The sequence below is a fragment of the Ictalurus punctatus genome, chromosome 18 (assembly GCF_001660625.3).
Source record: "Ictalurus punctatus breed USDA103 chromosome 18, Coco_2.0, whole genome shotgun sequence".
NCBI classification, from domain to species: Eukaryota; Metazoa; Chordata; class Actinopteri; order Siluriformes; family Ictaluridae; genus Ictalurus; species Ictalurus punctatus.
In genome coordinates, this window is record NC_030433.2 from 7,464,458 (window position 1) to 7,488,962 (window position 24,505).

Genomic DNA, 24,505 nt, shown 5'->3' on the forward strand with positions numbered 1-24,505 from the left:
TGGAGCGTGTTAATATCTTACACAGCTAGTGAATGCAACTGATTCTATAGCGTTCCTCACCTGTCCCGTGTCTCTCAGAGCTTCCACCGCCTCCTTATGAGTGGCTCCTTCCAGACTTCTCCCATTCACAGCCACCACACGGTCTCCTGAATCAATCACACACACACACAAAACTCACATGCTAGATTTGTGAAAATAGTCTTTTTCCTGTCCATATAAACAATGTTTATGTTTGGTGGGGGGGAAGGGGGGGGTTTGACCACCTGCTACAGATCAAAAAAAAACAACAAAAAAAAACAGACTGCAATCGCAATTACTTTAAACACTAATGCAGAATGTAATTCGTTACCTTTCTTGATCCTCCCATCCAACTCAGCTGCGCCTTTAGGGACGATCCCTTTGACATAGATCCCGCCGTGCCTCAGCGACGTATTGGAGCCACCCTGTGTCACGCAATACAGCCGTTAACACACTCCTGCTAACCCGTACACTATAATCTAGTCTACGTGGGTTTTGCTAGCCTGGGTTTCTGATACAGAGTCTGATTGGATTTGAGCTGTTTCTACTGGGCAGCTGTTAGAATGAGGCTTCATACACATTACACAAGCTGTGAATTAAAAAAAAATAATGTGAATATTATAGATTCAATCATTATGGGGATCAAGCTCTAAGGCAATGCCAAGTAAAACCAGCTCGTTTATTCATTTGTGAAGAACGTAGGATCTTTATTGTGCTCAGATTGAATGGTAACATCATGATTACTACTGTATCAGGACTGATTTGGATTGAAGGGTAATGCAAAGCACGTGAAAACCACTCCAGTACAGAAATCACACTGTAGCAAGCTGTGACAGTGAACTTCTAATGCATCACCGCTACCACTTAGCAATATCCCCTTTAAAAAAATTTTTTAAAAATAATGTAGTGTATACTGTCAGACATAGACCGTGGTGCTGCTTCAGGATAACCACCTTCACATCCTTCACATTTCAGGTTCAATCCTTATTCAACACACCTGATAATCAAGAGCTGATAAAAGAACCGCAGGCCAAATGCTAACGTCTGAAAGACGATTTCTTGGTAGAATTTACTCTTTAAAAAAGCGATTAATGCTTAAAAACTGTTGCTTGATATGAAAAAGAAAACGTCATAGAAAGGATGGTGTCTGATGTGTTGGCGTTTTGTGCTTTTTTTGCTAGCTAATCAACTAATTAGCAGGTCATAAGAGGTGCCATTTCTTCTAAATATACTCTGCTAAAACTCATCTGAGGGCACAAGGACACTAAACCAATCTTGTGCTACTTTAATATTTAATTTCATTACACAAAACACATTCACAGCTAAGTAAATCAGGACTCTAATGGAAACCATTCGCAGTTATCGGTCATTGCTAAGTATAATTACTGTATAATTTCAGTCATGCAGAATGTTTTCTTTTCATAATTAACAACACATCTGAAGGAAATGTTCATGTATCTTGATAACTCTGTCTTGTTTCCACTTTCACTCTGCCTTTACTGTCCATAGGGAAAAAGAAACTAAAAAAAAACAAAAACAAACAATGGCTGTTTGCTAACTAGCTAAATTGTTGCTAAGTGTATTTACGTTGAAATTACGTTGTAATTTTAGTCATGAAGAAGGTTTTCTTAGTAATTTAACATCACATCTGAGGCAAACGTTGATATAACAACTTTGTCTCATTTCTACATTCCTCAGAGTCATTAGCTAGCCTGTGCTCTGTCCATATTTCCCAGTTTCCTAGCAACAGGGTGACTTTAAAAGAGACACAAGTTAGCTGTCAGTGCTAGTGTATTTACCATGTAATTACTGTGTAATTTTAGTCATACTATGACTTTTCTTAGTAATTCAACATCACATCTCTGGGAAATGTTGATGCTCTTGACAAGTTTGTCTAGTTTCCACTGTTACACTGTGTTTTTATTGTTCATATAAACGGAAATATCACGCCTCAGTAAATCATGCATTAGCTAGCTTATGCGCTGTGTCAATACTTGCTTTAAACAACACATCAGTTAGCTGTTAGTTTGCTAGTGTAATTATCATGCAGTTACTGTGTAATTTTAGTCATATGGTATATTTTCTTAGTAATTTAACAACAAATCTGAGGCAAATGTTGATATTCTTGACAACTATGAATAGTTTTTTCAGTCACTTGTGCTTTACTATCCATATAAATGACACCTGTTACTTGGTAGCTCCCTATGAACACTCAGTCATTAGCCAGCTTATGCTTGGCGTCCATTTTTCCCTGTTGCTTAGCAACAGTGTTCTCACCACATGTGTTCACCTGCATATTTTCTAATGTTGAAAGCACAAATTCAGGAATCTCATTTAACAGCGTTAGTACATTATGAGTAATATTTGGTTCCATAATAGTATTTGGAGGGTGGGGGGGTGGGGGGGGGGGTAGTTTTGTTAGAACCAAATCAGCAAGTTGAAGTGGTTTTTTTTGTTTTGTTTTCTTTCTCAAAATGGCTGAAAGCAACAGTGAGATGTGAATTTTGTTGTTTAGGATAAAATCCGAGCCTGAATATTAGAGCCAGGTGTGTTAAGAGTTGGAGGTAAATGTTAAGGATCTGATTCGCCCAGTCGTACTGCTACAGGGTTTGTAATGCGCTTCGATTTGACCTTTTGCTAAGCGAGATTGAGGAGTTCAAAACGCGTGTAAAAACCTGCATGCACAGTGCCAAGAGAGCCACTACTTCCCCAAAACCGAAGCCAAGCGAGGAGCTTCAAAAAAAAAAATAAAGCAGCACGGGCTACGGAGGAGGGGAAACACAACAAACACACACACAGAGCAATAAGTAAACAAAAACAGGGGAAAAAAGGAAGAAATAAAGAGAGAGTGAAAACCTTTCCGAACAGTACCGTGACACTAATGCCCAGACTGCTGTCTATTTTGGACAGCTCAACGTCAAATAGCTCTCCGGGCTGGAGACTATTGACTGCTGGGCCATTACCACTTAATCTGTCCGTGACGGAGACGTCCTGCAAACAGAGAAGAGCTGCGTAAATACACACACGTAAGGCCACAGCCTGGGGGAGGGCATGCAGAGGTTCGGGAGAGGTCAGAGGGTACAGGGTTTAGGGCGTCAAGCCTTGTGCAGGTCAGCATCATGCATTCACAGACTGCATCCACATTCAAAATGCAAAAACGGGCAGTTAGCCGAGTCATGGAGGTGGAATTTTTCTGGAAATCCCAGTATAAAATTTATATATATAATCAGCAAAAAAAACAAAACAAAACAAAACAAAAAAAAAAGGAAACGTCCCTTTTTCAGGAGATAATTTTGTAAAAACTGAATAATCTTTAGAGATCTTTATCGGAAAGGGTTTAAACGATGTTTTTCATGCATGTTTAATGAACCATGCAATTAAGGTCACAGTTACAATAATCTAGGACACTAAAGAGACCTTTCTACTGACTGTGAAAAACACCAGAAGAAAGATGCCTAGGGTTCCTGCTCACCGTTGTGAACATGCCATAAGCCTGCTGCAGGGAGGCATGAGGACTGCAGATGTGTCCAGAGTAATTAACTGCAATGTCTGTAATGTAAGACGCCTAAGACAGTGCTACAGGGACACAGGAAGGACAGCTGATCGTCCTCGCAATGGAAAGTTACATGTAAGCGTGTCCCTCCCCGAGATTTGATCGAGAACTTGCAGACACCTTGGTGGAAGAGTGGAGTAACATCTCACAGCAAGAACTGACAAATCTGGTGCAGTCCATGAGGAGGAGATGCACTATAGTACTTAAAGCAGCTGGAGGCCATCATATACTGACTGTTCCTTCTGATATCGATCCTCGTTTTGTTCAGGGACTTATTATTCCATTTCTGTTCATCAAATGTCTGTGAAACTTCGTCAATTTATGTCTCAGTTGTTTAATTTTATGTTAATACAAATATTTACGCTAAGAAGTTTGCAGGAAATAAATGCAGCTGAATGGGAGAGGACGTTTCTTCTTTTGCCGAGTATAATATAATATTATATATATATATATATATATATATATATATATATATATATATATATATATATATATATATATATATATATATATATATATTTCACACCAGAGCTATGACACTAAAGTAGTTCACAATTGATAGAAGTTTATAGCCACCAGTTTAGCACTGTGCTAACTGCATACTTGAAACACTCACCTTAGTAAAACCTGTACAACCTGTACATAACGGTTTTAAAAACACAGCAAAATAAGTTCTATAAAAAAAGAATTATGCAAATTTAATTGGAACTCCCAACTTTAGGCCACGTTTCCTACTAGAATATGGATTGCTGGTGTGGAGTGAGTAAACTAAATAAAAACAAACTACTACTGTTGTTTTTTTTTTTTAATCATACAGTAATTTTAGTGTTTTTTCTTAGTGATTGAACACATTTGACGAACATTTTAATATTCCAGACAACTTTTCCATGTTTCCCAATCGCCTAGGACCATTGTTAAGAGTCAGAAACCATTCACAAGATGTTCTCTGTTTGAGGCACCGAACGAGTCCACAAAGCTGTTCAAGTCCATGCAGTTCGCGCAATGCTAAAGTGGTGGTTACAAGCTTCCATTACTTGTTAGCTACAGTACGTTTAGACTTGCAGCTTCAATGCAAATCTAAAGAGGTAAAAAGCTGACGGCTTTTGGAGTGAAGCCAAGAAAAGTCGCATAAACTTTTAGATAAGCTATTCTTTTAAAAGGGTAAGTGTGTCATAATAACTGTGTGCTACAGGTAGGGCTGGGCAATATATCATCAATATTGTGATAAATGAGTTCACGATACACTTTTCTGAGATATCATTGGTACGGTGATGTATTTTTAAAATATTTTTAAGAATTGCAAATTAAATGGATTTAATGTAACTCAAAAATCAATCAATCAATCAATCAATCAATCAATCAAATCATCCTTGTGATACACATCGTATAGTACATCGTAGACCTGTCCGTAGACAAGTATTGTGATATGATAGTGCGGTCATGTTGCCCAGCCCTAGATACAGGGTATTTATTTATTTATTGTAAAATAAAATAGACTAACTAAATGATACTGACAGTAGAACCGATTTCTGCTGTCTGTTTTAGTACTTATCTTTTTACCTTCAATAACTACTTTAGAGTTTTCACCCCACATTCCTGCCATTAAAACCGAGAACATGAAGGCCCGTAAAAATAAAGGCAGCCAGCAAGGTAAAAATATTTTCTAGAATTGGGTAAAAATTAAGTAATAAACATGTCCATTTCATTTCCTCAGACTCATCCTTCACAAGTTTATCGAGCATTTATTGAAAATATGAAATACAAAATACACAAGATATTCAAAAAAATCATCTTTCTACAACAAACAGTAAATCATTCGCACTAAGCTCTAAAATCAAATCACTATGATCTCGGACACTACCTTCATAGACTTTTGCTTGTCCTGGTTACTCGAGTGCGTGTCCTCGTCCATGTCCGAGTCGCCTCTGTCCGAGATCTCCGGCTCTTTCGGAGTATCAGGGCCTTTGGACTTCCTGGTTTTGGGGGGCAGCGCTGGAGGGATGGGGTCAGCCCCGCTTTCATCCTTCTGGTGCACGCCGTTGAGCTGTGTCTGTGGGACGTTTCCTGCTACGTTCTTACCGAAGAAGGGAGGGGAAGTCTGAGCCAGATCCTCGGAGGAAGAATCCACGTCGACTTCCTGTCTCGACTTGTCTTTGTAGTGGGAGAGATCTGAAGGAGAGTCTATGAGACAGATGGGTTTGATGTTCAGATCAGAAAACCAGCATCGTGTCTAAGCCTGCCATGGACTTTATGATCAAATGACCAACCGATCTAAAATAATAATAATAATAATAATAATAATAATAATAAATAAACGCATCAAATGAAGCATCGATACTGGCCTCAAATTTCTTCTCTTTAAAGGGTGGTATGATAAAACCTGGTGCTCCACAAAGCTCTATCTTAACACTCACTCTTTTTCCTGTATATGCACCCATTTGGGCAAACTATCTGGAAAAATAACGTCAAAAAAAGAATTTTTGTCCGGGGACATTATGAAGTAAGGTGATACCCGCAAAGAGTCGCTCTTTGGGCTGGGACACCAGCAGTGTGACATCATCTGGACAACTCTGCAAGATCTCCACGGTTTCCTCATGAGAAAGACCTTCAACGCCGATACTGTTCACTTTGAGCAGCCGGTCACCTACAGCCACGACACACACGCACGCGAAAGACGCCACTTAAATTGTTAGTAGAGTTTTTCTATGAATATGCTCATTTCATACCAGTTATCTCCACTAACAACTTCTTGTGGTCAAAGCGGGTATTACATGCCAAGTTAGACAATTCTGTAGTTTCAGAGATTTGGGACTTCTTTAGTAGGCTGTGTGATGTTGATGTGCAGTCAGACTGCAGTTACGTGTATAGAATTGAAACGTGTAAAAAGTACAGCGATCTGATATTTGGTATCGTCGTCTTCTGAACAGATCCACACCTGGTTTCAGGCGTCCATCGACATCAGCAGGTCCCCCTGGAGTGATGGAGCTGATGATGGTGCCCAGATCCATTCGGCCTGCACTCTCTCCTCCACTGATCTGAAAGCCTGGAGCACACACACACACAAAACTGTCACATCTCCACAGTTTGATTCTCTCATTATGCAAAATTTCCCCATGCACAAATGCTACCGCAGAAATTTTTAAAAGCCTATTTATTTTGCTCATGGAAAATTAAATGTCTGGATAAAGACGACAGTGGGTCCATGATAGCTGGAGGACATCAGCTTTGATAAGTAAAACAGCTATTACTTAGCACTGACTGGCAGACAGAGGCCACACCTTCACTAAAACTGGCAGACACAGGCCACACCTCCTTCACTAAAACTCAGAGAAGAGGCCACGCCTCCATCACTAGAACTTGCAGAGACGAGGACATGCCTCCTTCACTAGAACTTGCAGAGATGAAGCCACGCCTCCTTCACTGTGACTGGAAGACCGAGGCCACGATTTAATCACAGTGACTGACAGGTATAAAGGCCACACCCCCTTCAACAGAATCTGGAGATCACATCTCCTTCAATGAGACTGACAGACACAGGGGCCAAACCTCCTTCAATAGAACTCAGAAGCCACACCTCCATCACTGTGACTGACATGTATAGAGGCCACACCTCCTGTGATTGACAGAGGCCATGCCTTCTTCACTAGAACAGACAGGCATAGGCGCCATGCCTTCTTCCATCCTAGAGTCGGTATACATAATATAACACCTTCCCATTTATGAGAGAGAGAGAGCGAGGGACAGACAGGGACAGACAGGGACAGACAGGGACAGACAGGGACAGACAGGGACAGACAGGGACAGACTCTCACCCAGGCCATACTTCACATCCTTCTTCAGACTAACGCTTTTAATTTCACGCTCAGGGGAAGGCAACATATCCAATTTTTTCTTCAGTGAATCTGTAGATTCATAAAACAGAAACAAACACACACACACACACACACACACACACACACACAATGATTGATTGCATAGCCATATTTAGATGCATGTGTGTATGTGGCGTTAAATCTTACCAGTAATTCCCATTGATGAGACCGGGGTTGAGAAGTCAGAGCCATGCACGCTAACGCCTGAACACACACACACACACACACGGAAACTTTAGGAACACATTTTCTTTCATGTTTCTAAGTGCAGAATATATAATGATATACAATAACAGTGGCAGTTACAAAAGGTTGTTAATCTACTCGTTATTTAAACCCAAATATTTCTGGCTGCTGACCTTCGACATACGGCGCTGCACTCTCCTCACAGGACGACGTGTCTGAATCCTTCTTCAGGTTTTTTGGGCTCCAGCTCGGTGAATCGGCGCGGCCCATGGACCTGAAGGCACTGCGGGGAAAAACGACAAGAAGAGAGTGGTTTAAAATAAATAAAGTTTTCCTGTTCTGTCTCATTCTTTCATTCATGATTTATAAACCGTGAGATGAAAAGCAATCATTAATAATAATAATAATAATAATACTCATTATGTAATAACGTGTATATATATATATATATATATATATATATATATATATATATATATATATATATATATATATATATATATATATATATATATATATATATATATATATATAAAAAAAAAGGTACAAAATGAATAACATTTTCATGATTATGCTTTTTAAAAATGGCCATTGTGTTATTTCATATTAGCGTCTGGTTGTATTCACGTGTTTTCCCACCTCTCCTGCTGCCCGTGAACAGCGATGGAGTTGGTATCGGAGCTAGCGCGCTGGTGTACGGAAATGAATGTTGCCCCCCGGTGCTCGGGTGACTCGGGCAGCTCTCCCAGGTTGTGATGAGAGCGGCTCTTCATCCTGGAGCTGGGGTTTGCGCTAAAGGTGGGAAAAGCTCGCTCCTCTGAGCTCGACATCCTCTTCAGGCTGTCTGGGTTGGAGCGGGTGCTCATTGTGGCGCTAGCTGCTAGGCTGGCTAAGCTAACGGCCCTGCCCAGGCTTTCAGGACCCACAGGGTACTGCAACATGTTCAGAGGAGAGTTTTCTACAAAGGAAGAGAAGGGAAGAAAACTTTTCAACATTGCTCTTGCTGCATGCTGCCATTTTCAGATGCAAGGGCTCCAGTTACACTAGTATGGCAAGGGAATGAGGGGGGAAAATTTTTTAAATCTAATTTGATCTAATCAAAATTTATCAAATTTTGATTTAACTAAGTAAGTAAGGTTTACTAAGTTAGTAAGAGCAGTATAAATGATGAGTGATGGTGCTGGTACCGAGCTCCTGCTGCTCCTGGTTGCTCTGCCGTGTTTTCATCTGCTGGTGGAATTTGTACTGCTCTAAGCACAGCTGGAACAGATACTGACACGTCTTCTGACTGTCTGTCTGGAACACGTGTTTGATCCCATCTGATGAGTTCTGCAGACAAATCTTCTTTTTCTGGAACGAACACACACACACACACAGTTACATAATGTAAAGGTTTCTGTATAATGTTTCCGACATGTTATTCAGCAGCCGACCAAATAACGGAGTTATTAACGTTCATGTCTTGCTGGTTATCAGTGTACAATTACTGAATGCCAATATCCTTTCTATCTTTCTTATCTTTTTTTCTCTCATTCTTTTTTTGCATTCACTCATTCTTTATAGCTTTTTTTTTTTTTAATTCATTCTTTCATGAATTTTTTTTTCTTTGCCTTTCAGTAATTTCTTGAATCATTCTTGCTTATTTTCTTTCTTTCGTTCAGCAGTTGTGATTTCAGGACCACATAAGATACATGATGACATAAACATACGTTGTACATGTATTACATGTGTGTAACGTGCAGCTCTTACAGTGAAGGAGGTCTTCTTGGTCTCTCTCCAGGGGAACCTCAGCGCCGGCGTTCGGTTTCCGTTCAGCACCTCGAAGATCTGGATGCCTTTGGAGCAGACGCCCATCTGGATTCCTGTCTGAGATTTTTTCTCTGGAAGCACACGGTGGAAGTGAACGCCATACTCGGTCAGCCGCTGACTCACCTACGGCACCCAGAAAAAAGCCCGTCACATCCCAGCCCATCTCATCCCATTCCAACACATCCCTTCCCATCTCATCCCATTCCAACACATCCCTTCTCATCCCATCCCATTCCAACACATCCCTTCTCATCCCATCCCATTCCAATACATCCCAGCCCATCTCATCCCATTCCAACACATCCCTTCTCATCCCATCCCATTCCAACACATCCCTTCCCATCCCATCCCATTCCAACACATCCCTTCTCATCCCATCCCATTCCAACACATCCCTTCTCATCCCATCCCATTCCAATACATCCCTTCTCATCCCATTCAAACACTTCCATTCTCATCTCATTCCATCACACCCCATCCCTTCTCATCCCATTCCAATACATCCCTTCTCATCCCATCCCAACACTTCCCTTCTCATCCCATTCCAACACATCCCATCCCATTCCAACACATCTCATCTCATTCCAATACATCCCATCCCTTCTCATCCCATCACAACACTTCCCTTCTCATCCCATTCCAACACATCTCATCCCATTCCAATACATCCCTTCCCATCTCATCCCATCCCAACACTTCCCTTCTCATCCCATTCCATCACACCCCATCCCAATACATCCCATCCCATTCCAGCACATCCCATCCCATTCCAGCACATCCCATCCCATCCCATTCCAGCACATCCCATCCCATCCCATTCCAGCACATCCCAGCACATCCCATCCTTTCTCATCCCATTCCAGCACATCCCATCCCTTCTCATCCCATTCCAGCACATCCCATCCCTTCTCATCCCATTCCAGCACATCCCATCCCTTCTCATCCCATTCCAGCACATCCCATCCCTTCTCATCCCATTCCAGCACATCCCATCCCTTCTCATCCCATTCCAGCACATCCCATCCCTTCTCATCCCATTCCAGCACATCCCTTCTCATCCCATCCCATTCCAGCACATCCCTTCTTATCCCATCCCATTCCAGCACATCCCTTCTTATCCCATCCCAGCACATCCCATCCCTTCTCATCCCATTCCAGCACATCCCTTCTTATCCCATCCCATTCCAGCACATCCCTTCTTATCCCATCCCATTCCAGCACATCCCTTCTTATCCCATCCCATTCCAGCACATCCCTTCTTATCCCATCCCATTCCAGCACATCCCTTCTTATCCCATCCCATTCCAGCACATCCCTTCTTATCCCATTCCAGCCTATCTGTTCTCATCCCATCATCTCTCATCCCCTAACAAAACATCCTATCCAATACCATCTCATCTCAGTTTTATTCCATTCCAACACATCACATCTCATCCCATCCAATACATCACATCCCGGGCTTAAATTTAGAAATAGCTAACACCAGAACATGGACCTTAAAAAATGATCAGAGAAATCCCAATTAATAATAAATGGATTAAACAGAACGATGTAGTGCTGCTCAAAGCCTCAATGATCACTTACATTATACAGAAAGCATCCACAAAACACTGAGGGGGTGTGTATTCGCACAGCCACAAGAGGGCGCTCTAATCCTAAATCCTCTTTAACACGACAGCAAACAGAACTGAAAGTCCATTTTCCACCCATAAAATGCATTCATATACACATGTTCAAAATATATTGATGATGCAAAAAATATCATATCCTGTAAAAAAAAAAAATCATTCAAGTCTGAAGGCGTCAATATTTAACATCTAGAAAATGGCTGATTTAACACTGAAAAGGAGGGGGGAATAATCTATAAAAATAGGTATCTTTTATATAAACTTTTACAAATCCAAAACAGTACAAAACATTAACATCTCAGCAGCTGTTTTCAGTCAGAGTTTCTAACTTATTTAAAAATAATAAGAAAAATATTGTGGTATTGACCAATTTCTGGAGATAAACGTGCAATTTATATTCCCATGTACATGTTTTTAATCCGGTCTTTAATCCAGAAGAACTTTACGGTTCCAGAAGAACAGACGGTAAAGACTAAGCATTCTTTACACTCTCAGTACAAGAACGCAGGTCCGTGCTTCTAGTAAAGAAAAAAGAAGAAAAAACCCAGACAGCCACAACGTTGTGTTCTTCCCGATTCACTGGCACACACAAATCCGGCTGATCCAAATGTTCTGCCTAAAAAAATAATACACGCAGAGCGCAAACTGGCTCTAATGGAAAGAATTGGGTTTTCAATCATTAAAACTCTCACGGAAGCACAGACTGAAATCGATCGGAGCTAAAAATAAATAAATAAAATGAAATAAAATAAAAAAGCGCGTCAGCACAATTCCTTACTAACCGCAGCTCATTTTATGTGCCACATTATGCACAAAAGAAACGCTGCACTCCAGGACTAAGAGCCGCATCAGTGATTATGTGTTATATGTAAGGATTAAAACATGCAGCGTCGTTCTGTTATAGGAAAATAATCAACAATCGAGTTCCTGTTACGGCACTGAAGCTGATTATTTTCCTAAAACAGCGTGCCCTGAAGTGTTTTATTCCTCTTCCTTTAATCCACAGCAATTTATTCGACTACGAGAAAAATAGCTTTAATTTAACGACACATCACACTTTGTTTTTTTAATCCATTTATAGATAAGTTTAATGTAAAAAATTTCACTCGTCGTGTCGCAGAGAAACCGCAAAAAGTCCTGCGTCCTGAAGATTTTGGAAAAGCGCCGACGCTGGAGACTCCTTCCACAAACGTTACGTAAACATCACCATATCGATGATTACACCTGTTATTCTGTATCAAATAATAAAAGCATTGTTATTATTAGGTTTAGTGGTTTAGTTGACGTGAACGAGCCGTTACTATGGAAACGATAACGTATTAGAACCAGCGAGTTCATATAAACCTTTGATTTGCAGATGTGCTGCACGAGACACGAGAGGCCTTTGAGGAAGGACACACACACACACACACACACACACACCTTAAGGAACTCGAACTCGGCCTCGTCCTCTTTGGCTCCGTAGTAGTTGCTATGCAGTCTGGAGAGTTCCTCTTTCATGGAGCTTTGGTCCATCTTCTCCATAATATTAGCAGGAAGGTAATGTTCTGTCCTGAAATACGTCTTTCCATGGAGCTGAGAGAAACAGTGAAGATTTAATGCCTTTAAATAAAAAAAAGTCTGATATTCCCAATCAAGATCTACATGACAAAATGTGGAAAAGCTCAAACGGGTGAAGACTCTTGATGAGTACTTCAGATTGTCGATCATTTGAAATTGAAAGATTTTACCTCGGGCTGGTAGTCGCCGATCTCAGCCTGTAGTGCCAGAGATGCCAAAATCATGGCGTTCTCCATGTTGCAACGCATTCGCTCCTCCAAAATATCCTTCCGCAACTGCAAGTAGTACTGGTGCTTGGTCATGGGGTGCCTTAGGAAAACCAAATAAGAATTATTCAGCATGTGTGGAAAAGAAATGGAAAGATATAAGCAAGCTTTAAGTTAAAACTCAGAACTGGGGTTGGGTGCCAATAACTTTGATCAGAGGAAGCGTGTACTGTTGTAGAAAAATAAAAAAAAATAAAAATCTACAGTGATGGACTGCAGATCATCTGTAATTTAAATAAAATAAAGTAATAGGCTTAATCGATTACTATCATTATGTATTTAATATGTAATGTTCTTTTCATGTTTATGAAATATTTAAAAGATATTTTAAGTTTATTTTACTAACTGTTTTACTTTTAAAAGCTCCACTTAAAAAAAATTTTTAAAAAAAATCATTTAATAACCTCAAAGCAGGAAACATCTCTCATCTTTTGTGTTATATGCAACGATACGATCGCCGTAACAGAACCTTCACGATAATATAAAGGCACTCTCAGACATTTTGTCAAAAATATTCTGCATAAAATTTGAGCTAAAGTCCTGTACTCATTTATTTATAAACACAAGAGTGAACACTTTGGCTAAAAACTCCTGTCTAAACACTGGTCCTACTGGATAAAGCTGACGTCATCGTGGAAGAACTTGATGCGCAGGAATAAAGTAAAGTTGATCTCCGTTTTCCTCTTCTTTGGATCATCTTTCCAGCCGTCCGGAGCCACCTTCGAGATCTTGCCTTCGGATTCGATGAAGAAGAACTCATCATCTAGAAAAACAAACCAGAAAAATAAAGGAAAAGCTAACACACCATGCCGTGTGTGTGGGTGGGTGGGTGGGTGTGTAATATATATATATATATATATATATATATATATATATATATATATATATATATATATATATATATATATATATATATATATATTAGAGTAATTGTGACATAAATTATCATAGATTATTGCATATTGCTATTACATGGTCATATTGTCCCGCCCTAATCTGTATGAATTTGCATATGAAGTTAAAGAAAAGATAAAATTGCATTCAACTTTATACAACGTGTTTATGTTTAATCCTTTGCTTCGATTTGAAAGAAAACAGGAAACGAATATCTGATCAGAAAGACCAAATCAGCGTTAGAAACGGAGAAGTGCTGACGCATCATACAGTCTGAGAGCCAATCAGGTTCGAATATGCAAATGAAGCCCATGCAAAACTGGTTTACAAGAAGAAGGAGGCGTAATCCTGTAATCTTGATGGAGATGAAAGTGTAGTCACTTCTATCTGTCATGTTGTTAAAAACAGCATCTAAATGCAATTCTAAATTTAAAAAAATAAATTATATATATTTCTCAATTCATTCCTAGTAAGGCAGGTCACGCATGATATTTCCCTACACTAATGTAGTGTGGTTAAAGGAGTGCATGCGTATCTGGCTTTAACGGAAGACATTGGTGATCCTGATCCAAAGGCAAATCCGTTGGGAATTTGTTATTTGGTTATTTGTAAATATCTTGGGAACACAAGCCCTGACGTCTGGAATTATTAACATAATAATTACCAATGCGATCAAATCAAGTGGATCAAGGAGTAAACAAATCAATCTGATGTCTCTGCAGTTCAACTCGGAAGCACAGAAACGTTCCTGTATATGTATATTATTACATTAAAGCAACAGCGACGTCAATCAATTTCATTTTAAATCACTTGCAAGGGATTCAGGATAAAGGGAAACACACACACACACCATGTGAGGTCTCACCTTTAAGGTAAGCCAGGCCGAAGAGGTGATGCTCCACCAGACCCACGTGTGCGATCACCATGTCCAAAACGTCTTTACACACGGCTTTCACGTCACAGCTGACCTCCAGCTTCTGACCGTTCAGCAGCACCACAAACACCTTCCGCTGGCTCTCCTCCACCTTCCCGCGCTTATTCTACACACACACACACACACACACACACACACACACACACACAGACACACACACACACACACACAGACACACACACACACACACTGCATTCAGAGGGAAGGCCTATAACATCTCCACCAATAAGATCAACATCCCAAAGGCGGGTCATGCAAATATATGCAAATTTCTGTGTCTTACCATTATGGAAGAGGGAACGTTCAGAACCACACAGGGCTCAGTGGACATCTTTGCAAACTCAGGACCGAAAAAATTCTACAGAGACAGGAAGGATAATATGGTAATTTAAATAATAAAATAAAATCAGACCAAACTCACTCTCTCTCTCTCTCACACACACACACACACACACATTGAAGTGAACTAAAAAGAAAAAACCCCCAAAAAACAAACAAAACATGAAACATAATTAATGCTATATAATAAGAATGCAGTTACGAATTTTATGGCTGATTTATTGCGCAATAAATACACTTACATAAGTAATTCAAAATAAAACGAAAATAAATTAGTTGACCGATAACCGAATAAATAAATAAATAAATAAATAAATAAATAAAAAGGAACGAAATAAAAACAAATAAATAAATGGGTTAATAAATTACTGAGTAAATAAACAAATAATTTCACAAACCATTACTGAGTAAAAAGGTTACTGAGTAAATAAATAAGTTAAAATACTACTCATCAAATAAATAGGTAAACAAGAAAAAAAAAACTCGTAAATAAATATTTGGATAAATAGATAGGCATACGAAAGTAGATACATAAAAAATAAATTAAATAAATTAATGAGTCAGTAAATAAATAAACAGACAGATAAAAATAAATAACAAATAAATAAACATAAATAGAAATGCAAACATAAATACATAAGTGAGTTAATATTCTCTAATTAATTATTGAATAAAAAAAAAAAAAAAAAAATTCCATTTACACAGCATTTGAAAATAACTGAATAATTTTATTTTTAATATAATTAATCTGAAGTCATGTTTATGATTAAGGTTAAATCAAAAGTTTAACCTTAAAACTTTTGACACACACACGCCCTGTGACCCATCTCTCACCTTGGCTTTGCGACTCTGCAGGCTGCTGATGTCCATCGTGCTGCTCTTCATCGCCTCCCGCAGGTCATTAATGGAAGCACGTGGCTCTTCTCCAGCGTACAGGCTGGAGCGGGAGAGTTGGGTCGGCAGTCTCCGCATCCCGTCCTCCGGCCTGGACATCAGCAGCTCCGTCCTGAACGCCTCCTCCTGACCGACATCATACAGCCTACCCTCGGAGGAAGCAAGGGAACAGCGCATTGCAGAACGCAGGAAACATGCAGGAGATCTGTCCGGCTATTCGTAAATCTATCAGACAGCGGTTAAGATTTTGTTTCTGTGAACAGGAGGTTGTGAGGTCAAATCACAGGACCGCTAACTACACTTTTGAGCCTGAACTATTTGGCTTGGATTGCACCTTACTTTGGATAAATTGTATGGATGACTACATTGACCATTAGAGGGAACCACGGAGGTGAAATCAAACACTACACAATCCTGCACTTCAGGGCTGACCTCAGCACCTTTTATTTTTATTTATTTATTTATTTATTTTTTAACTGATTAAAATACCTGAGCAGGATTTACTGCAACACGCAGAACAGCTCCTAACACTACAGCCACAGCAGTTTTCTAAACCATAGCCTGTTCTAAAACGAGTGCTAATAAAACAAAAATGAAAACCAAATTAAAACAAAACAGAAAAAACCGAGATGCCAAACCTCGGGTTCGTCCTAATACAAGACAGGAATGTAAACAGCAGATGGAAGAAAAAGGGCTCCACTCAAATATTTTTGGTTCAGAAACATTTAGGGTTTAAATATTTAAAGGCATTTTAACCCCTCAGTGTCTCTCAGGCAAAAATTGAGTTATTTATTTATTTATTTATTTATTTATTTACTTATTTATACCCATGTCCACATTTAGTAATTTGCAACTGAAACCACTGATAGCAATCACTGTTTTAAAAAGATAAAGATTTCTGAGATTTCATTCTGAACGATCTTCTGATGATCAGATGACCACACAGAGAGAGATCTTATCAGTCCTGTGAAAACACTCACAGGTTAGACAACATTGCGGACAACATTTCTGTCACACCGTGTAACGCAAACTCGCGAGAACAAATGAAACTGCAGGGTATCCACCGTGTGACCTGCTCTCAGGGTCAAGGAAAAGCTACAAGCAGGGTTCATAGACAAAACCTGCCCCAAATAATGACCAATTTCAAGTAATAAACCACTCAGCGTTGTGCTGTTACGGGAAAATAATCAGTGATGGCATGGTGTGATGACGTGGATTCACTTATACTACTGAGGTTGATTATTTTCCTAGAACAGTACGTCCCGATTGTGTTTTATTCCTCGTATAGCATAGCAGTTTGTTCAATATACATGTTTTTATTATTATTATTATTATTATTATTATTATTACTACTACTATTACTACTACAGGACACAATATCAGACTTTTTATCCAATAAGAGCTGCATTTAACATTATGGAATGTCCGTGAAGCTAGTTAGCTCCTGCTAGTTACACTTGTGCTGTAACAGCAGGTCGTTAACCACTAAACTACCTTTGGTGCAAATAAGTCTAGCTAATGGAGGACTCCTTTATTGTCCCGGGGTTGACTCTGGGGGCAATTAGTTGGAGAGCTGGGGTCATTTGAGCATTTAGGAATCTTGCTGAGAGGGTGTGTGTGTGTGTGTGTGTGTGTGTGTGTGTGTGTGTGTGTGTGTGTGTGTGTGTGTGTGTGTGTTGGGGCCAGTACCTGTGTCTCTGTGACACGCCGTCGTTCTCAGACAGTCCCACTTGTGAACTGAAGCGCCTCAGCTCATCCGGCCTCTTAGCTGCGTGAGAGAAAACGAGCATTATCGTGACGTTATTGCTTGATGTCTCGACTGTTTCCATCCATCTAGTCATCCATCCATCCATTCAAACATCATACTCTTAAATAGCTCCTTATCCATATACACATTCATGCATCGAGCCTTATATCCAGTCATCTACTTATACATCCATCCATCCGTCAAACTAGTCATCCACTTATACATCCATCTGTCCAGTCATCCACCAATACGTCCTTCCAGTTGTACATCCATCCACTTATCCATCCATCAATGCAGTGTCCTCTACTTACATCCATCTAGTCATCCACTTACACATCCATCCATCAGTTTCTTCTTCTAACCATCATACAATACACTCATCCATCCACCCACTTACCTATCCACTTACTCAACCACCTATCCATCCACTTATGAAGCCACATATACACTCATCCACCTATCTACCCACACACTGACCCATGCATCCTCTTATGTCTAAAAACCCATCTATCCACATATCCATCCATCCTTCAGCCATTTATACACTTATTCACACATCCATCTTCAATTTATCCAACTATATTTACCAGAACATAGCCTGATGTTTGTAAAGTAAGCATGTGAGTGAGTGAGAGAGAGCAAGAGAGAGAGAAACGGAGAGAGAGCCCCTCACCGTGTCTGTAGTCTGGGTCTGATGATGTTACTGATGGACTCTCACTGGATGAGCTGTAGTCACTCTGATAACTCCTGTGTGTGTGCATAGGATCTGAAAACACACACACACACACACATACTCCATAATTCATTATGCTTTACATCTAATATTCACGAACCTCATGCAGTAACACACAAAATCAATTCAAATGCTAAATTCTACTTATTTCTAAAACAGCATACTGATATTTGCAGCACACTGTGGAAATACAGAAGTTCCTGTGTTCAAATACATTCTAGTATTTGGGACGTCTTAAAACTGTCAACTAGAGTAAGCGGTTTATTTATTTGATTTTTATTTTAAAAATTGTGTTTTCGTGAGTTTAGACCATAGCTGAACCTTTCCCCAACGTGTGTGTGTGTTTGTGAGAAAGAGCGAGACTATCTAAACTGTGACTATTTAAACACTGCCCTTGTTTCTTTCTGGTTAAGACACGGCATCTTGAAAGAAGTTTGGCTGAACCTGTAAATCCGGCCAGCGTGCCAGCGAGAGCCGCATGCTTTACATGAGCAGCATTCTGGGTGGCGTTTGGAAACGTGGTGCTCGAGAACAAGGCGACTTTTCATCCGTCAGGAAGTGAACAATGACATCACGCTTCTGAGAAACTATGAGAACTGGAACACGAGCGTGTGAGATGCCGCCTCGTCCTAAAAGCTAGGCGTCGCACCTACTGTAGCTAGTGTTCGTACTTGAACGTCAGCCATTTTAATAAACGTAACACACAATCAGTTTACTGATGGACATTTACTGCTCACATGCTATAGGTGGGCCTTCTGTATTACCCATAATGCACTCTGGCTGCACTGAATCAGCACGTCCGTGTAAATCTCTTCATCCTCTTCCTGTCTGTGGTTCAGTGAGAAGATATCTGCACCGGTTACGCCACGCTGCCTGACGGGAATCTCCTCCGCTCTTATTACGACTTCAGCACGCGTGGTGGACAAACCCAAATATTTCCTTCTGCATCGACGGCTAGTTTTACCCAGAACGGAGGGCAAACCACGCGCAGAGCGTTTTCTGTAGACGTGTCGTCTGGCAGCGTTTTTTTATGCTGTGGTTTTCTTCCTTTCTGGTTCCATCTCTCCATCTCCTCACTCGTTCCTGGGCTCCGTTATTCTCCTGTTACATGCTCGCGGCTCTTAGATTATTAGACTTTCTGCTTCGAGCAAGACCACACAAAATAGGAAAACGATTTAGAGGACAAAGAAAAAAGGAAATGGACAAATGAAAGCAGGAAAACTGAAAATAAAGCAAGTAAAGAAAGGATGGAATGAAAGAATGTATGGAAATAAAGTTTGAAAAAAGGAAAACGTGCGTTTGTGTTCGTGTCCAAGTTGGTGCATGTCTGTTGGCGTTTGTGTGCATGTGTTTGTCTATTTTGGTGTGCTTCTGTGACTTTGTCAGTGTTTGTGCACGTGTGTAGACGTTTGTGCACGTGTGTAGACGAGTGAGAGCGCGTGTCTGCATTTCTTCATGTATACGCGTCTTTCTGTGTCGATGTTTGTGTGCATGTGTGGGTGTTTGTGTGCTATTTGCAGTGTTGGTGTGTATGTAAGAGCATTTATAAGGTTGCATCAGTGTTTGTGTGCGTCTGCTGGTGCGCGTGTGTGTTTCTGTATTGTATAACAGTGAAGCTGAACCTCACCTGTAATTATTTATTGATTCCTCAAGCTGCTGAACAGGAAATAAGGTTCTGCTGGTGTACAGTGTTATTTCCCCACATCACAGGAATCCCCGCCTCATTTCCTGTCTGGGTGTTAGTGCTTAATCCCTTTGTGTGTGTGTGTGCACGCATGTGTATGAGACAGACATTCATGCTGTTTTACAAGGAGAGAGAGAGAGAGAGAGAGAGAGAGAGAGAGAGAGAGAGAGAGAGAGAGACAGACAGCTGGGGGAGGCACACATACATTTATACCTTTGTCAGGATTTCAGTAGGAGCTTGTTAGCATTATTGACCATGTGACTACATGTTTATAACACACTCAAGGAGAAGTAAGAACATTATTGCAAGCCAAGATTCAAATAATAATAATTTTTTAAAAAACAGTTTCATTCTCTCGTAATAAATCCCCAGCTCTCGTTAATTCAGCGCTCGAGAGAGTTTTATTAATAGCGCAGGACAACCGAAAAAACCCCCCCAAAACACAACAACTTTCCTCCTGCAGCTGAACGCCTTCTCACGCTGCAGCAAACGACTTCATTCATCCTCCTTCAGCTCTTTAATTTTTCTTTTTAAAGAAGAAAATTGTTTGCGTGTCTGACCCGAGTGTACGTAATTACCATCATCCTGCATCCTCTCCTCCTTCCGCCCTTCTCTTTCTCTCAGTTTCGCCACTTTCTTTCCTACTTTTAAGAAAAAAGGTGGAAAAAAGAAGAAGAAGAAAAAGAATTTTAAAAAAAAAGGTTAAAGAAAAAAGGCATGGGGAAAAAAATCTGAATGGAGAAGAATAAGCAAAAGGAATGAAGGAAAAAAAAATTAATACATGAAAAAGACGGAAGCGTAAAGAAAGAAATTAAGGAAGAGAGAAAAAGAGAAAGAATGAGAAGGAAAGGCAGAGACGAAAGGGAGTGAAAAGAAATTGGAAGAAAAAAGGAAAAAAACAAAAAGAAGAAAAGATGGAAATGGTTCATGTGTGATGAATGAGGGGCCGGGAAAGAAAAAGGTGAAAAGAGAAGGAAGAAATGGCAACGAAAGGAAGGAAGGAACGAACAAAAAACAGACAATGAGAGAAAGCGAAGTAAGGGAGAGTTGATCGCCTTGAAGGGTATTCATTTTCCCCAGCCTGAAATGTCACAGAAGCTGTACACGTTTGACCTTTGACCTGTACTCTCTAAATACCTTGTTTTGTGCTAGTTTGCGATTCAGACACGTCAGCATGAGTTTAAACATTCTAGAGCCCCCATCCCCTCCTCCACAGACAGGTACAACCCGCAGGCTCAGCCTCATTTCCACCCCCCGTCTGTGTTTGTGACTGCCTGTGGACCGTACCAATCTGTTCGCAGGATCTGGTGTTGTGCTGGAGTGGGCGGAGCTTCATGTTTCTCTTTGGTGAAACTTTGCTTCACTGTATTTTCGTTGATGAGCGGTTCTTTATGGTTTCCCTTTTCTCTTCATGATCGTTGAGTGAACAAAAAGCACAGTGTTATTAATCAGTGTGGTTTAATCGGCACACACGCAGTCACAACATGATGCTGCCACCACCATGCTTCACAGCTGGGAGGAGGATGATGTTCTCCAGATTAAAAGCCTCAGACTTTTTCCTTCATACGTTGAACAGCTCAGTTTTTACATCATGACCAGAGAACACTCCTCCAAAAAGACTAGATCTTTATCCTGGTGATCACCTGCAAACTTCAGTCTGGCTTGGAGTAGTGGCTTCTTCCGTTCTTCTTAACAGTGGATGAACATATTTCAGTACCTGATGCCTCAAACTCCTTCACCGGGTCTTTCGTCATCGTTTTGGGGTTCATTTGTACCTTTCCGAATAAAGTTCGATTATCCCAATTAGTTCATTTTTGCCTCCTTTCCTGTGCGCTCCCAAGATCTTTATATACGCATACAATTGTTTGTATAGATACTGATCATATCTTCAATTGTTTGGAAATTGCTCCTAAGGAGGAACCGGACTCGTGGAAGTTCACAAGGTCTGAGGTCTTGGCTTGGAGTTGCTTGGATGTACTCATGACATCAAGGACAAAAAAAAGGCACTGGGCCTTAAGTACAGCCACAGGTGCACTCCCAGGTAACTCGGAATTTTGACAATTAGCCAATCAGAAGCTTCTAAGAAGTGATTATAACAATTTCTGGAATCTTCCAGACTGGTCCATGTAAACATTTGATCCACTGGAATTCTTATGTAGTGAATTAAAGCGGAAATAAACCTCTGATGTGAATAAAACAGAGACCGTAATACTGAATTGCCAAAAGAAGTGTAACGGTGATGATATAAAACGTGTAGAGTTATGAAAAACTGAGACTGAATACGTTTAGCCAAAGTGCATGTAATCCTTTACGTTATAGATCTGTACACAAAAATCGCAGGTTGTTGTTTTACCAAGAAACCACAAAACGTAAACTCCTCATGTCCTGAACGTGCTGGAAAAGACCCAGCTTTAACTCTTTTTATAATTTTTTGAAATCTGTTTACGTTACTATACATCAGAGCGGCTACTATTGAAACGATAACGAACCGTATTAGAACGGGTGTATTAACGCAAACCTGTGATTCGCCTCGAAGCCGGAACTACCGTCAGAGCTTCTGTTAGAGAAAACTAAAACATTTTCCTACCAATCAGTTGGTATAATTCCATCAAATTTGAGACACAACTGTACAAGCGGTTTTATATTCGTGTATCCACTTCATTCATTGGTGAATTAAAAAGCTAAGGTCAGGTCAGATCGGAATACATCGTGGGTACAATTTTTGACTAAAGGATCACTTCAGAAGCTCTTAGACTCGACACACACGTGCACACACACACGTACACACACACACACACACACACACAAGAGTGAGCTTTGAAAGGCTACAATTATACATCGCTCTAATTAGTTCCAGGAATCTGGACCCCGCTGCCACAGTGAGTCACATAAAAAAAAAATCTGGCGTAAACCAACACACTCAAACAGAAAAAATAAATAAATAAATAAATCTCTCCACCTCCTCCAGCTAAAGCACCGCCGCAGCGGCTCACGCCAGGAAACGGAGGGCTTTTACAGGCCAGGAAATCACAGAGACAGAAAAATCGTCATTGCAGGAGGACTAAGAACATGAAGGCTCTCTGTGTGCACAGTAGCACACAGCGTAATCATTTACATATATATTAAACATATATGAAATTGAAAAAGGTGTTTACCTTGGGGGAAAAATTACAGTTTGGACCTCATAAATGTCCGTTGAATAAAAAAAACAAAACAAACAAACATCTTGACTTGAATCCCAAAAAGACCGCAGGTTAAGTTGGATATTTTTGGAATCAGAAAGACTTTCATTATTTAGTAAACGCTGGATGCCAACGTCTTGGTTGAACAATCATTAAAATAAAAATCTAATTTAAAATAACTCCTAAGTTGTTTACGTATCGTGTGTATATTAAAGATTGAGAGCATACTCACCGTCTATGGCCTGACTGAGCGCGTGCAACTTCTTATGTCTCTCTCGATGTTTATCATAAGCTCCGCCCACTGACTGCGCTGAGTGATGATGACCCTTCCTGACCTCCAAGCCTTCGAAATCTCCGTAAGGCACATCCCTGACCCTCGCGGCCGACTTCGGTCTGCCAGAGGAGCGGGTACTGAAGGGGCCGCTTCCCCGCCGGGCTTCTTCCAGCGCACCGAAACGCAGCAATTCCGGGTCCAAGTAGGCTAAATCCACGGACGACGCCCAGTTCTTCTTCCTGTGGTGGGGCATCGATCTGCGGTCCGGCTCCGGGAGCTGACCTTTAACCTTTTGTTGTCGTGCGAATGGTTCAGAAGTGGTCTCGGATGGAGGCGGGGTCTGCTGCACGTTTTCGTCGTGTGTGGGTAGCGAGCCCATGGAGCGGCTCAGGCCTCGGTTCAGAGCGGCCTGCTCCTGAGAGCGAGCTCGGTAACGTTCCAGGACGCGATGGGCCGCGCTACGACCTGACGGGAAGGAACAACAAAACACACCACACACCAAGTGGACAGAGTGAGATGGAGATAAAAATCACACTCACTGACAATGTAGTGCTTCACAGAAACTCTGACTTTATTATTAATCAAATATCACAACCAAGAAGTGACCATTTCAGAATATTTAAAAATGCACATTTATCTACTCAGTTGGTAAAGTGTGAAGTTTAGTGAGGATCTATTTATACAGTCAATACATAAAACCTGTTAATAAAAATGATTCAAATTAATTAAAATATCTATATAAAATTTGTAGTGTTTTTTTTTTTACGTTTATATTTTTACCGCATGCATAAAGTCAGTGAAAACTCCAACAATTTCTAGCTTTGCGTTATTAAGCTAGCTGATGACAAAATTGGTTAAAAAAATAATAATAAAAACAAATAGGTAGAAATATTTTTTTTAATGTTTTTGTAAATACATAAACGTGTTTATTT

The 24,505-nt window shown here is 40.3% G+C and overlaps 1 protein-coding gene across 4 annotated transcripts in view; it reads right to left on the minus strand.

Moving 5' to 3' along the window:
* ptpn13 (protein tyrosine phosphatase non-receptor type 13) overlaps nt 1-24,505 on the minus strand; it is a 68,737-nt gene that overhangs the window by 14,250 nt on the left and 29,982 nt on the right. The window contains exons 7-27 of one of the 4 annotated variants that reach the window (XM_017492305.3): nt 23,532-24,038; nt 18,374-18,466; nt 17,643-17,721; nt 15,894-16,098; nt 15,004-15,078; nt 14,652-14,826; nt 13,505-13,655; nt 12,797-12,935; nt 12,489-12,641; nt 9,379-9,561; nt 8,817-8,979; nt 8,269-8,587; nt 7,803-7,912; nt 7,591-7,647; nt 7,384-7,473; nt 6,507-6,614; nt 6,084-6,215; nt 5,433-5,752; nt 2,890-3,009; nt 350-443; nt 61-146 (exon numbers count right to left, since the gene is read on the minus strand). In XM_017492305.3, the coding sequence (XP_017347794.1) occupies nt 61-146; nt 350-443; nt 2,890-3,009; nt 5,433-5,752; nt 6,084-6,215; nt 6,507-6,614; nt 7,384-7,473; nt 7,591-7,647; nt 7,803-7,912; nt 8,269-8,587; nt 8,817-8,979; nt 9,379-9,561; nt 12,489-12,641; nt 12,797-12,935; nt 13,505-13,655; nt 14,652-14,826; nt 15,004-15,078; nt 15,894-16,098; nt 17,643-17,721; nt 18,374-18,466; nt 23,532-24,038 (3,359 nt within the window). Of the gene's footprint in view, nt 1-60; nt 147-349; nt 444-2,874; nt 3,010-5,432; nt 5,753-6,083; nt 6,216-6,506; nt 6,615-7,383; nt 7,474-7,590; nt 7,648-7,802; nt 7,913-8,268; nt 8,588-8,816; nt 8,980-9,378; nt 9,562-12,488; nt 12,642-12,796; nt 12,936-13,504; nt 13,656-14,651; nt 14,827-15,003; nt 15,079-15,893; nt 16,099-17,642; nt 17,722-18,373; nt 18,467-19,197; nt 20,177-23,531; nt 24,039-24,505 lie in introns of those variants that run through there. The other 3 variants (XM_053687928.1, XM_053687929.1, XM_047161903.2) reach the window with 3 other exon arrangements.